Source organism: Equus przewalskii, chromosome 14 (genome assembly GCF_037783145.1).
Source record: "Equus przewalskii isolate Varuska chromosome 14, EquPr2, whole genome shotgun sequence".
NCBI classification, from domain to species: domain Eukaryota; kingdom Metazoa; phylum Chordata; class Mammalia; order Perissodactyla; family Equidae; genus Equus; species Equus przewalskii.
The window spans coordinates 9,373,271-9,387,868 of NC_091844.1; the positions used below are offsets into that span (position 1 = coordinate 9,373,271).

The 14,598-nt window shown below is 40.3% G+C and overlaps 1 protein-coding gene across 9 annotated transcripts in view; it reads left to right on the forward strand.

Moving 5' to 3' along the window:
- AFF3 (ALF transcription elongation factor 3) overlaps positions 1-14,598 on the forward strand; it is a 573,659-nt gene that overhangs the window by 130,708 nt on the left and 428,353 nt on the right. For all 9 annotated transcript variants that reach the window (XM_070573486.1, XM_070573489.1, XM_070573490.1 and 6 more), the window contains 3 exons: positions 1,434-1,554; positions 2,581-2,893; positions 3,020-3,405. In XM_070573486.1, coding sequence (XP_070429587.1) covers positions 1,434-1,554; positions 2,581-2,893; positions 3,020-3,405 — 820 coding nt within the window. The remainder of the gene's footprint in view (positions 1-1,433; positions 1,555-2,580; positions 2,894-3,019; positions 3,406-14,598) is intronic.

Consider the following 14,598-nt stretch of genomic DNA (forward strand, 5'->3'; position numbering starts at 1 on the left):
ATTTTATTTTGTCCTCTACAGCTATATGACGCAAAAACTCTTTTACTCAAGAAAGCAATTTAGCTAAAAACAACCACCACCACCACCTCACTGTTTTCCTAAGTTTCTTTGAACCCATAGATCTTTTATTATTAACAACATTTAACAGCAATACGTTGGATTTTTGGCACCTGAAGGTATTCCAAAGCCCTTTTGTAGATTACCTTCATGTTGAAACCTTACACCACCACCATGAAACATCCATGCTTTATAATGAAGACACTGGGGTTCCCAGAGACGTGTGGCTTTCCTATCATCCTGTTGCTGGTTATGGGAGAATGACAGTCAGTAGGCAGTTGTTCTGGCTTCCAGCTCGGGCATCTGTCCACTAGACCAAGTGGGAGCTCTAAGCAAAATAAAGACAAGGTCACTTAAAGTAAATGCTTCTGCTGGGAAATGAAGATCATGCTCGTTTTGAGTGACATGTCAGTTCTTTGCAATTGGCAGTATTAGTTCTGTTGTCTACACTGAGGCCAGATTTCTTTATCTAGGGAGCTGAAAAAACAAGCGTATTTCCTTCCGTCAGTAAATGGGCCCCTTCCGTCTTATTAGTTGAATTAGCCCCTTTATTTTCTCCTTATTAGGAGGAAAGGACACTATTTCTTCCTTAGTCCTTCTAGTTATCTGGTGTCTGGTCACTTCATAATTGTATTTTAGGAGAATAGATATTAATTTTCTTCAACAAAAAGGCCGAGTTCTGTGAAGACACACCATAATTCAATTTCCGTTCTCTCTCTTTGTTGCCTGTGCCCCTTCCTCCTGGCACATTTTTCATGGTTAGGAGGAGTGATAGTGTCAAATGTATCAGAAGGAAGAATTGATTCCGTAGTAGTTTGACGACTTGACTGATTAACAGAGATCAGAAGAAGGCTCATAACTGTGAAAAGCAGTGCAGCATAGAGTTTGAACAGCTCTTTAGGGAGCTGGCTAATGAAAGAATCACTACAGAAACACAACCATGCCAAAAAAAAAAAAAAGAAAGAAAAGGAAGAAAAGAACGGGGGCATTCCCATATAAGACTCAGAGGCTATGTCATGAGAGGAAATACGCTCATAACTTCCATTTACACATCATTGTAATTACCGTCTGCCTTAGGTTTACTTTCAGTCTTCTACTGTCAAAGTTGCTCAGATATTTCCTCTTTCACAAATCAGGTAGAAAGGTCTAGTACTGATTGGAACTTGTCCTAAGGATTTTTTCCCTCCTGAAGAATTTAATTATCAGACACCTGAGCTGGTACTGTTTGATTAGACTGGCTTTAATCTGATCCATGTCCTTGTTATCATCACCATGTGTCCCTGAACCAGACTTCTGCTCTCTGGTGAATGTTAGATGGGGCTTTAGCCTTCACTTTTTTTGCATGTGGTTGTTCTCTTTTCTTTCTCCTGATGCAGTGTCTATGAACCAGATAGAAATGTGTTACGGAGGAAAGAACGAGAAAGAAGAAATCAGGAAACTCAACAGGATGATGGCACGTTTAGTTCAAGTTACTCCCTCTTCAGTGAACCCTACAAGGTAGATGGTTTTCAGTTGTTCATTTCCAGCCCTGCCTTGTACCTCTAGCTCCATGATGGCAGATTTGACTAGAAGAGTTGACCAACCAAACTTCAGTTAGTTTTCTGCCTCTTCAGCCCAGGGAAGACAGTTCGACCACTAAGAATGGGGTCTTCTCCCACAAATCTTGGTGTCTAGCTCATATGTCTTTACCAGCTATGACCTTGGTGAAATGTAATTTTTGCTTATTATCTGCTTGCTGTGATTTTTATCAATAATATAGACTTCATCTCCGCATTGATTTTCAAAGTCAATGCCATTTGTTACATCTTCTAAGCTGTTAGGAAACAAAAAGAGGTTGGGTTACATATTTGTCCACACAGGGATCATGCTGGGATCAGGGTACCTGACAGGGCTAATGAGAGAGAAGCTGTTGGATTGTTTCTCATGTATGCCAAAGGCCAAAAATAGAACCTCTCTTCCAAAATGAAATATCTCCCCAGATTTCACTAATATCTTAGGCTGTATGGAGCTATGGATAGTTCAGGCTGGTAGCTTCTTGCATATTTAGTCCCCTGTTCATTTTAAGCTTTTCTCTGACTTCTTTTGCCTGTCACTCTGGGTTGTTGACAAGAATAATTAAATATTTAGAAATTGGAAGCAGAACAATTTGAGCCAAATCTGAATTTTCAAGAAAAGCTTCCAATGGAAGTACAAAAATGAAAAGAAAATCTAGTCCCAGAAAGCCTTAATCCAGACCATTTTGTGAAGCTGCAGTAGTAAATTTTCTGATTTCCTTAGCTGTGGCACAGTGTGTTGATGGATTCCCTTTTTGTGCACTCTGAGGCCATTCACAGCTTTCTGGTTCTGGTGCGATGCAGAGTGCTGACAGAGGTCTTCAGAGATGACGATTTTGATTTCAGCTCTCAGCTCTCATTCTGAATGTGGCAGTCCTGGCTCTGTGATCAGTGAAGATACCTCTCCATTATTTCCCATGTTCCTGTTGTCTCTAACAATCAGGTGGATGTTGTGTTTTTCTTTCTCCAGACTAACAAGGGGGATGAGCTCTCCAACCGGATCCAGAATACTTTAGGCAATTATGATGAAATGAAAGACTTTTTAACTGATAGATCTAATCAGAGTCATCTCGTTGGCGTTCCCAAACCTGGGGTTCCTCAGGCTCCTGTGAACAAGATTGATGAACATTTTGTTGCAGATTCAAGAGCCCAGACCCAGCCCTCGTCTGTCTGTAGCACTGCATCTTCCACACCAGCAGCTGTCCCCGTGCAGCAGAGTAAGAGGGGCACCATGGGCTGGCAGAAGGCTGGGCACCCACCATCTGATGGCCAACAGAGAGCAAGTAAGCACGGACACAGGTTGCTTGATGTTCACAAATCTGCTAGCCCAAAGAATCATAATAAAAAACCTAATCACTATGTGTCAAGCCCCTCATGCTCATCTTCCTCTTCTTCTTCTTCCAACTCAGCACAACAGGGCTCTCTCAGGACCTTGCTTGGTGATGGTGTTGGCAGACAGCAGTCACGGACCAAACAAGTGTGCAATGTAGAAGTGGGTCTTCAGACCCAGGAAAGGCCACCTGCTATAGCAGCCAAGCACAGTGGCAGTGGACACTGTGTCCAGAACTTTCCTCCTTCCCTGGCTTCAAAACCCAGCTTGATCCAGCAGAAACCGACTGCATATGTGCGGCCGATGGACGGCCAAGATCAGGCACCTGATGAATCTCCAAAGCTTAAGTCATCCACGGAAACCAGCGTGCACTGCACGTCGTATAGGGGAGTCCCGGCCACCAAACCAGAGTCCGCCAGAGCCAAAGCCAAGCTTTCCAAGTTCGGCATCCCCAGACAAGGAGAGGTGAGTCTTTTCTCAATACCACTTACATGCATCTGAGTAGTTCTGAGTGACTACCTGACAGTTGAAAGTTCAATTCCCGTGTTTCTCTATTTCAATGTGTGACTGACTTCATGTGGTTGGATTTGTAGCAATCAATAAAGGAGGATGTATACATAGATAATGATTTCTCAGAATCTCAAGTTGATTATAATCAGAATTTTTTAAGTACCAACAAATGCAGTTGTGTGTCTGTGTTAGTTCAGGAAGGAATGTCTCTTTCCATGTAGTTCAAGGGATTTTTTTTTTGTGAACAAGCCTGTGTTGGAGGAGATATATACTAGAAATAAAAGTACTTCAAAGTCTATACTTTTTAGTATATAAAGAGGTTAATTTTTATGTAAAAGAGTTGAGAAATTCAATCTTTTTTTCAGTTTTGAAATGTTCTAAGACAGATTTCGTGAAGTCCACCTCATAATGATTTTTAAATAATTGTTAAATGATTCAATATTGGATATGGTGAATATTCAGATGTAGCAGGTGTCCCATCCTTATTAGAGTATTTAAGATCCAGGTTTATTGATGTTAATCAGGTAAGAACTCTCCTTGTCCTGTAAAAATGGTCTTGGGTTATATGAAGAGAGTGAAGTCTTTTAGTTCAGATTCTTCTGGTTGCATTTTGATTTTATTCTAAAGTATTTTTTCATTACAAAATGTATAGATTGGATGTATGGAATATTAGAATTCATAGCAAGCAAATCGCAGAATCACAGAGGTAGGAAAGAAGCCATGAGTAGTCACTTGAAGAGTAAAGCTAGGTAGAAAATGAAGTTTTGTTTTAGACAAGCACGTTTCATACTGTAGTCCAAATTGATGACAGTTGTCAGGAACATATGAAGAAGTATGACTGCACAGTTTTTTGTTTTGCTGTGATATACTAACTAAAATAAAATGTGCATTCTCGACCATTGTCCTTAGGAACTGTTCCATTTTCTTTTTCTTTTTGACATATTCTTTTTTTAAAGATGGGTCACACTGGGGCCAGAATACTCCTTTTTTTTTTAACTCTTTATTGAGACTATGATAGTTTACAACCTTGTGAAATTTAAGTTGTACATTATTGTTTGTCAGTCGTGTTGTAGGTGCACCCCTTCACCCTTTGTGCCCCCCTCACCCCCTTTCCCCTGGAAGCCACTAATCTGTTCTCTTTGTCCACGTGTTTAACTTCCACATATGAGTGGGGTCATACAGAGATTGTCTTTCTCTATCTTGGCCAGAATATTCTTTGTGCCTTAATTTGATTTAATAATCAAGTGAAACAAATGATTTGACATTTCTCATTGTGTGTCTGATGAGGCTAAGCTTAACCCTTTCTGAGTTATCATCTCAGAAAGCGCCTGTACCAGTTGGCAGATCAACAAATTACCCTTAGAGAAGACAGATTTTTTACTCTGAGATGTTTACAAAAAGGTTCTAATGAGGAAGTTAAGTGGCATGTATACCAGTAACTTCTTTATATTATTCATTTGTGATGGGTCTCATAAAGTATGCATTAGGAATTGATAGATGCAAACTGTAACTTCTGCAGACATTTATGTTTTTAAAAGTTTCTAGGAAACACACATAGATACCATCTTATAAAACTGAATTTCTCCAGCTGTCTGATTTTTATCATTATCAGATGACTGGTACTGGCAAATAGAGCATGACTTATCCTTGAACAGAAGTGACTACAACTACCAGGCATCCCTTTATGATTTTAATCCCAGTTGATTCCTTTTCAAAATGAAGTGCCAAAGAAACTTCAAATTTGTTAGGTAATTATTTATTTATTTATTTTGGAACCCAATGAGTTGATAAAGCTCTGGTTAAAAACCAGTTTTTGATAGCTAGTACAGGCTTATGTAGATAACTGTACAGTTTTCATTTGGGGTATGTCATTAATAACGTGGACACTTTTGGGATGCCCTTCCAGGACCCTGGATTGGGAATGGCACACTGTACTAGTGTTCAGTAATCACAAAAAGAGGGAAATGCCTGAAATAGAGAGTCAGACTGAGAGAGATTAGAGCTTTGATACAGGAAGTATTTCATTTCCCCCGTATAATGACATTGAACCAGTCAGCCTGAATACTTCAAAGAAGCCAGTCATGCATTGACAGAAAACAGGTCGGAAGAAGTGTTGTTTATAGAGCAAAGTTATAATGGGGAGAGGATATACGTCCTTATTTTAACAAAAGGCTTTGTGTGTTATAGAAAATATGGTCATTTGAATCTCATAACCCTTGTGTGTCTAACCAATCCACGATCATAATAAGAAAATAACTCTGCCAATTAGCAGCAGGGTAATGTCCTTCAAACTCAAAAAGTTTTTTTTTTTATAGTACTCCAAGAGGTTAAGAAATACCCTTTTGCAGGTATATCATTCAGTATTTATAGGGATTCCTATAAAACCCACAACCATAACATGGAAACTGAAGAACTTTATTAACTCATCAGATTTTAATTTTGAGGGAGTATTTTTTTTTTTGGAGAGAATAAAACAATTCAGTGTGGCAAACGATTTAAAAAATATTGATGCCTTTTTTTTTTTTTTGTACACAAATACCACCTGTGTGAAAATGTCCTCTCAATGGTACTGACATTGATTTCTAGGCAGATAGGGAATGTCTTTTTTTAGGGAAATTTATAGAGGAAAGGACCTGAAGGGAACTTGCATTACTTGCTTATTCTTTTTCAGGATGTTAGCTGTAGGGCAAGAATGATGACAGTGTGAAGAATTTGGGGGCTAAAATGGAGTGTTGGATAAAAATGACATAAATACAAGGGAAGTGCAAACAGAGCTGTGTGGCATTGTGTAGGTACATTCCTCATAAGAAAATCAAATCAATGACTAGGTGTAAAGTGATGTGAGAAATTAAAAAAAAATTCTAAGATGTCGTCTCTGCCTCTAAGAAATTTACATGAGTTGAATAAATCAGACTGCAGCACTTAGCTTTTAATTTGCAATTTCTCTCACAGTCCTAACTAAATTTAAAATTGGCCTTCTAGCCCTAGGAAAATTCCCTCACCTTCATAATCGTGTAGTAGAAAAATATTCTATGTTATTTTTAAAAATTGAGAATTTGTGAATCTCTTTTGCCTTATTTTACACTTAGTAAATTCTTTATTCTTTCCCTTACAACATCTGCACTCTGTCTGCTGCCATGGCGAATTATTTGTTATAATTCTTTAGTCTTCCATAATAGGTAATTAGTGTAGGAAAATTCAGTGCAATTTGATGTGGAAGTTAAAGACCTCAAGGGGATTCCTTAACTGATACACCTGCCTCTTGGCTGGTTTTTCCCAGCTCAGTTATGTGTTTAATGAAAAACATATTTTTGTTGTTATAGCTGAGTTTTTTGTTCTTGACACCACCCCTCGTTTAGTGAGACTTCCCCAGTGTATCACTTGGAAGGGTGACTACTGTTAGGTGAGAGACAAGGAACTTAAAGAATGACTAAAGCTTGCATTCTAGAATGTTCTAGGGTAGAGCACACTAAATTTTATTTCTGGTTGAAGTGAGTTGTGTTTTGTTTCACACAGACATGCAAAATTGATGCTTTGCCCTTAACATGTAATTCAAGATCCAGACGTTGGGGACTGTTAACCTAGAGGGGCAGATAGAGGTTTCTCGGGACCTAAAATTTATTCTATCCTGGGGATCCTCTTTAGGAAAAAGCAGAACAGAAAAATATCGTACACTTGAAATTTTTACAAAAACATGTATTAACACATTGCTAGGGCACCTCCTGGGGCCTTGGAGGAATCTCTGTTTTTAAAAGGCCCTGAAGCGTATGCATCATTAGCGTCATGGTGTATCTGTCTTTGGTTCATGGAATAATAAGAAATTATTATTAAAATGATAATTTTAGATTTGAAAATAGGGCTTTGTAATAGCCTCAAACTTGGTAGAATTTAAAATACATATTTATATGCTAGGTAGAGGCAAGGCAAAAATGGGACAGTACTGTGAAAAGCCTAATATGCAGTGCATTGAGACAAGATATGGGCCTCACAGGCTAGGCAGTGAGTTTGTTTGTCAAGTTCCAGCCTCAATAGTGGTCTTCCAAAACATGCACATTTTAGTTACTGTTTGCTACTAACTTAATACATAGCAATGATTTGAAACTGCTCTTGCAGAGGGCTCTGATGGCTGAGAGTAGAATGCATTTGAAAAGCCAGGGAAGGATGGAAGCCAGTAGCCGCTGCCCTTAGCTTAGATAGTGATAAGGAAAGAGACACCTAAATTTGAATATCAATTAATAGAGTGTCTATTAGGGGTTTTAGTAGTAGTTGATAATACATCCAGAAGAAGAGAGTAATCACTTTTGGTTGATCAGGATTTTATTTGTTAAAGTAAGTAATTAAATAGTTTAAGATGTATTGATTAATTATAGCATTTTCATGATGGGCATTCTAAAATCGCCATTTATACCACGAAGAAGAGCAGAAAGATAAAGCACCGTGATTCCACAAAATAGCTTCCTAGAAAAGCAATTAACTGATTTTTTTTTTAAGTTCACAGAAGATAAATGATGTAGGCTTCCTATTTCCTGTCTCTCTTGGTTACCTTTGTATGAAAATGGATTTCTTCCAAATTAAAGTCGGCACCAGCCTGTCGGACGAAAAAGACATCTGCAAAGCAATGTGTACATTCCATATTCATGCCAGTCTACATTTCTTAATTATGTTTGAGATGTATAATGTTTTCAAATTCAAGTATGCTATCTGATTGCGCATTGATGAAATGAGGGTGTGTGGCCAGCCTGGAGACTCAGTTTCCCTGTCTATGCTGGTCTCCTCTTCCGTATCAGCATCACCTCCATCCTCCTTCACCCGTTGCGGACAGAGCCCACGTCCCACAGCACGGTGTGACTTAGTAACAGCACAGATGGTTACACTCTGTGCTTCCTCCTCTTCACATAACGCACGTCCCTCGTTCTCGTAGCGAGGGCTTGGGGAGCGTGTACCACGTAGACTCAGAAGAGGGAAGGCTCACAACTGTGATCTCAGATGCTGGGTGAAAGCACTTCTTTTCCATCTTATAGGTGGGTTGTTCTGAAGGTCATAATGAAGGCTGGCAAGTGGAAATGTTTCCATACTTTTGGTACTTTTATGTTCAGCCAGCGGGACCCTAAAAGGGAAAGCACTTAATCATTAAAAATAACTTCAGTTTCTATAACCCTTTATTGAAAAATTGAAAGGAAGCATATTAAAATGTGTCCTGCTGTGTGAAGGTGCTGGTGTCCTTTTCTGTTCTCTTTCGTCTCTGGGCTCCTTTAGGTTCATGTCATAAAGCCAAGTTTTGCAGCCATAAGGTGGGAAACTACTCCTGTGATGCGGGCGTTGAAGGCGGGACCCGGAGGGAGGCTATTAGCAAACCCCGCTTTATTTTTCCTGTGCATTTTCTCAGTTCTCATAAAGCTTGCTCTCCTGGAAAGCATCTGGAAAGATTATGGGGCTGTTTTCCCTTAAACTGCAACCTTATGTGTGTGGATTCCAAATCTGGGCTAATCAGAGCTGGAGGCCTCTGTGTTTGGAGTCACTTGAAAAGATGATGTGTGATCCGGCATGTCTTCCACCCTGGAACAGGTGTCACTAAACAGTCCAACGAGAAAGGTCTCTTCTTTTTATTTCATCCTTTTTTGGTTGGAAATCATGTGCAAGCTTTCAGGTACACGGGGCAGGCGTAGAACACAGTGGAATGATCATGGCTCTGCGGACAAGCAAGGACTAGGTTCAAATCCTAGCTCTGCCCCTTGTTAGCCGTGTGCTGGGTGCAAGCCTTTTAATTTTGCCAGGCCTTAGTTTCCTTATGTGTGAAGATGGAGGAAATGATAGTATCTACTTGGCAGAATCATCGGAGGGAGGAGTAGATGAGTCGAAGTATATAATGTGCTTAGCACAGTGATAATATGGTAAGCATTTGGTAAATGTTCCTACATTATTCTTATTAGCAGTACCTTTGAAACAACAAAAGCAAACAAGATATAAAAATGAGGGTGTTATTGGAAGTGGTTTTGTGTGTGTGTGCGTGTGTGTGAGCTGGAGAGAGAGGGGCGGAGAGAGATGAGGTGGGAGGAGAAAGAAAAATGAAATTCTGAAAGTTCTTTTGTATTTGTTTGTTAGAAATAACTGAAATCTTGAAGGCTGAGATTATCCTGGATTAATATAGCAAAGCCTGAGTGGCATGATTCTCCCTTATTTAAGGCTTAGCCCCCTCCTGAGATTTTATTGCCAAGACTGGGATCAGATTTTCTCATTCTGTATATTTGGCTTTTCTGAGCTATTATTATCTGTAGTGGAATGTATCACAGTTGAGCTTTATTTCCAGTTAAATGATATATAAAATCAACAAGATTTGGGCTGAGGAAAAATGTCAAAATTGTCGGGTAGTCAGTATTTAGAATGACTCATTGAAATAGATCTCTTTGAAGCCATCAAGTATTAAATAGCATGTTTAATTGGGCTGAGCAGTGGAATCACTTGTCCGCGTGACGAAGCAGCATTGACAATACCTTTACAGTAGGTCAAAGCGGGGTCTCCCCTCTGCTATTTGCAAATTCCATTCCGTAGCTGCGCATGTGACGGGCAGCCTCTTGACCACCCCTGGACGTGGCATGTTCCTATTGTGACCAAAGGTCAGGCTCCAGGACCAAGACACTCTCAGAAATGATATTGACTAGGACCCGCCTCTGCAGTAATTGGCCTGATTTTAGAGCAGAGTGAAGGGTGCGGTTTCCGGAGCTAGGTGGCCTGGGTTTGACTCTCACTCCATCTGCCAGCCACATGACCTTATGTCTCAAAGGCTTTAGCTGTGACAAGGAATCGTGATTGTACCTTTGTTAGTTCTCTAGGGCTGCTGTCACAAACTACCACAAATTGACTGGCTTAGAATAGCAGACATTAATTGTCTCACAGTTCTGGAGGCTAGAACCCCCAAATTAAGGTGTTGGCAGGGTTGGTTTCTTCTGAGGGCCATGAGGGAGAATCTATTCCAGGCCTCCTTTCTTTTTTTTCTTTTCTTTTTTTTTGAGGAAGATTAGCCCTGAGCTAACTACTGTCAATCTTCCTCTTTTTGCTGAGGAAGACTGGCTCTGAGCTAACATCCATGCCCATGTTCCTCTACTTTATACGTGGGATGCCTACCACAGCATAGCTTTTGCCAAGCGGTGCCATGTCCACACCCAGGATCTGAACCCGTGAACCCTGGGCCGCCGAGAAGCAGAATATGCAAACTTAACCACTGCGCCGCCGGGCCGGCCCCTCTTCCAGGGCTCCTTTCTTGGCTTGTAGATGGCTGTCTTCTCCCTGTGTCTTTACATTGTCTTCCCTCTGTGTGTCTGTCCAAATTTCCGCTTTTTGTAAGGACGTCAGTTGTATTCGATCAAGACTCACTCTAATGACCTCATTTTAACTTAATTACCTTTGTAAAGACCCTGTCTCCATCTAAAATTTAAAAATTTTAAATTTTAAAATTTAAAATGTGAGGGACACAACTCAATGTTACAGCACCTATTGATAGCATTTTTATGACTATTTAATAAGTTAATTCTTGTATAGTGCTTAGAATAGTGGCTGGTGCATAGCCACTATTCTCAAAAGCACTCGAAAAAATCCACAATAGTAATAACAGCTCATAATCATTATTAAAATCATTTATAGTAGCTCTGGTTGCTTCACATTTACCTTCTAATATGCTTAGCTATAGATGGTTTGAGAGTGCAGAATCGGGAAATTGAGGTGAGGTGGGTGAATTTTGCTAAAATATGAGCCCCAGAAGGGTGAGGATTTTTGTTTTGTTTTTACTGTGTTGTCTACTGAAGCATCCCTAACTCTATCTGGTGCATAGTTTGTGTTCAATATATTTTTGTTGAATTAGTTAATTAATTTAAGGCTATGGGTGAAGGAAGTCACTCCGCTCCAACCACTGACCTCCTCTTGTTGGGGCCTCAGTAATTCCTGCCAAACCTTTTATGGGAAGAGAGGAGCCAAACACTTCCAACATATAATTTATAGCTGCTGTTGCAAAGAGAAATGGGAACCATATTTACTGATGTATGTAAACACGGCCCATGTAAAATAAACCATCGAGCGCTATGCTGGCCTCGGAAACAAAAGCTAGAGCAGACAGCAGCTCTGCCAGGGCTGTGCGCTCTGCCTCTTCTTTCCTTGCTCTCTTTCCTTTGGTTTTCATGATCAGAAGCCCTGGCTTGAGGCAGTGTGTGTGGTGTGCTGTGTGTGTGCTGCAGGCAGATGCTCCTCTTCTCTGGCCACACGACGTGAATGTAGCAACAGGACGTGGACTGAGGAGGTGAGGAGAGGTCCCGGACGGTAGGGAAGAGCCACATTTCCAGCCTTTCTGCAACCAGAATTAAGTTCGAATGGGCTTAAAATAACCTAGAATACCTGGAGTTCTTAGAGACACCCCTTGATTCCAGTGGGTACTGATTCCCAGAACGTCCCCTGGTCCTTTTCCTCCACGTGTCATTGTTTGCTTCATTGATCCTGTTTCTGTCACGATTCCTTTTTCAGAGATTGGGGGTAATGCATTGTTTCATAATTTATGCAAACATAATCCACATATTTATCCAGAGATCTGTTTATTTGTGGTCTTACAGACATATCTTTCGGGAATATTGCTGATTACATAGTATTTGGGTCCATGTAGCCCTTGGTATGCCTTTAATATGCAGCAAAAGGTTGACCCCTTTGTCTGTGTGACAGAAGGATACAGAGTGGAAAATAGAAATATCTGTGCATTCAGCTATTAATCAGCCACTTGCCTCCCCCAGTTGTTGGATGTCTTGAAAATCTCACAGAGAGAGCATCGGTGATGGAAAGTCTCCTCCAAATGTCCCGTGGGATGGTTGACTCCTCCCCATGACATCCTTCTCAAGTTTCCTCTGTCTGTGCTCAAACCCCACAGCTGAGAGGGAACTTAGCACCTCCTGGGGTAGCCTTCCCATCTTTGGACGGCTCTCACCCTTCCTTAGATCGACCAACGCATCAGCCTTTCTGTGCTGCTTAGCTTTAGTTGTTCCCACTGGGATTTAAAATTGCTAGCTATCTCAATTTTGTTTGTTTTTGTTATTAATTCTTGTAGGTTAGGTCTTCACCATGTCCCTCTGGACAGTACCTCACACAGGATTATGCCACCCTTTTCCAGATAGGCACTAAGGTACATTTAAGTATGAGTTTTCAGAGTAGCCTTCCTTGCTTCCTCATAGCCTGTCTAAATTACTCCTTTACCATTTTGATTTTTAATCTTTTATACTTTGTGATAAGTATTATGGAAAAAGGAAAAAGCAGAGCAGTATTAAGGGGGCTGGGGATGCACATGGGGTTGGGGGGTATCAGATTGCAATATTAAAAGGGGAGGTTAGGGTAGTCCTCATTAAGAAAGTGAGATTTGAGCAAGAACAGAGGAGTCAAGGACATGAGGGAGTTAGCCGGGAAGACCTCTGGAGGAAGAAGGTGTCAGGTAGAGTAGAGTGGTTAGCTAGAGAGGAGGCCCAAGTGGGAACATGCCTCCTCTCCCTGGACTAGCAAGAAGGCAGTATTCTGGCATGGAGTACATGAGGAGGAAGGAAATGGAAGAGGAACCCGCGTCATGTAAGACCTTATATGCCACAGTAAGGACTTTGGCTTTACTGTAAGTGAGAATGGGGAGCCATTGGTGGGTTCCGAGCAGAAAGAGTCATGATCTGACTTAGGTAGGATCAGCATGGGTCTCATGTTGAGAATAAACTCTAAGGGGCCCAGCCAGAAGCAGATCAGTTGGCAGATTATTGCACTAATCTAGGAGAGAGATGATAACAGTTAGGACTAAGGTGGTAGCAAAGATGATCAGAAAGTTGGATTCAGGATATATTTTGAAGGAGAGCCAATAAGGTTTGCTGACTGCTTGGATGACCGCCGGAGGGGAATTGAGGACAGATTTTTGACTTGAGCAACTGAAAGGAAGAAGTTGTCATCAGTTGAGATGGGAAAACCTCTATGTGAAGCAGGTTTTTGAGGGGAAGAGCAGGAGTTCATTGGAACTTATTGAGTTTGAGGTGTCTATTGGACATCCAAGTGGAGATAAGTAGGCACATGGATTGGAGCCACATGTCTGGAGTTTGGCAGGAAAGGAAATCTATCTCTGAGCCGGAGATGTAGCTTTGGGAATTGTCGGCATATGTGTGGTATCTAATGCCTTGAGGCTGGATGAGGTCCAGAGAGTGAGTGTAGCTAAAGAAGAGGGGTCAGCCTCTTGCATTCCTACATCAAAGGGTCAGTGAGAAGAGAAGGAACCAGCAAAGGAGACGGAGAAGAAGGGATCAGTAGGAAGGAAGAAAGTGTGGTATCTAGAAGCCACAAGGAAAGAGGGTGTGGAGAAGGGAAAGAAATTATCACCAGTGTCAATTCTGCTGATGTTGGATTTAGTGACAAGAAAGTCACCGCTTACATCAAGGAGAGTTTTTGGAGCCAAAACCTGTTTGGGTTTAAGAGAGAATCAAGACGAGGAATTAGAGACATTAAATATAGACAACTCTTTCCAGAAGTTTTACTGCAAAGGGCAGCAAAGATTTTTAAAGTAATATGTCTCCAGTGTAAAAATTTGGTTAAAATTATAAGATCATAAACTAGAAAGAAAATCACCTGTAACCCTGCAATCTGGAAATAATCACAATTAATGTTTTGGTTTACATCCTTCTGGTCTTTTTCTATACTTCTACCTTCTTTAATGAATTAAAATGAAGTGATTACATATGATTGTTTTCCCGTTTATTTTCTTTACACTTCACCATGTGACTGAACAACATTTGGCAACATTCAATTTGTGGCCTTTGTATCTCATTTAGTTGTGAAATTTCAATGGCTTTATCCTATAGAGGTTCCATAATTTATTTACATAATCCTTTTCTTGGGCATTTAAGCTGTTTTCAGTTTTCTCACTATTGTAAAGTATTCCACAATGAATGGCCTTATAAGTAAATTTTGTGTGGATGTGATATTTTTCAAGGAAAACTTCTTAGCTAATTTATAATTCCAAAATGAACAAAAGGTTATCATATATAATCTTTTGTGAATTTTCTGTTTATGTTCTTTACCCATTTTCCTGTTGACGTGTTTGTATTTTTTCTTACTGAGTTCCTTAAATATTAAGAAAATGGACCTTACCTAATTATA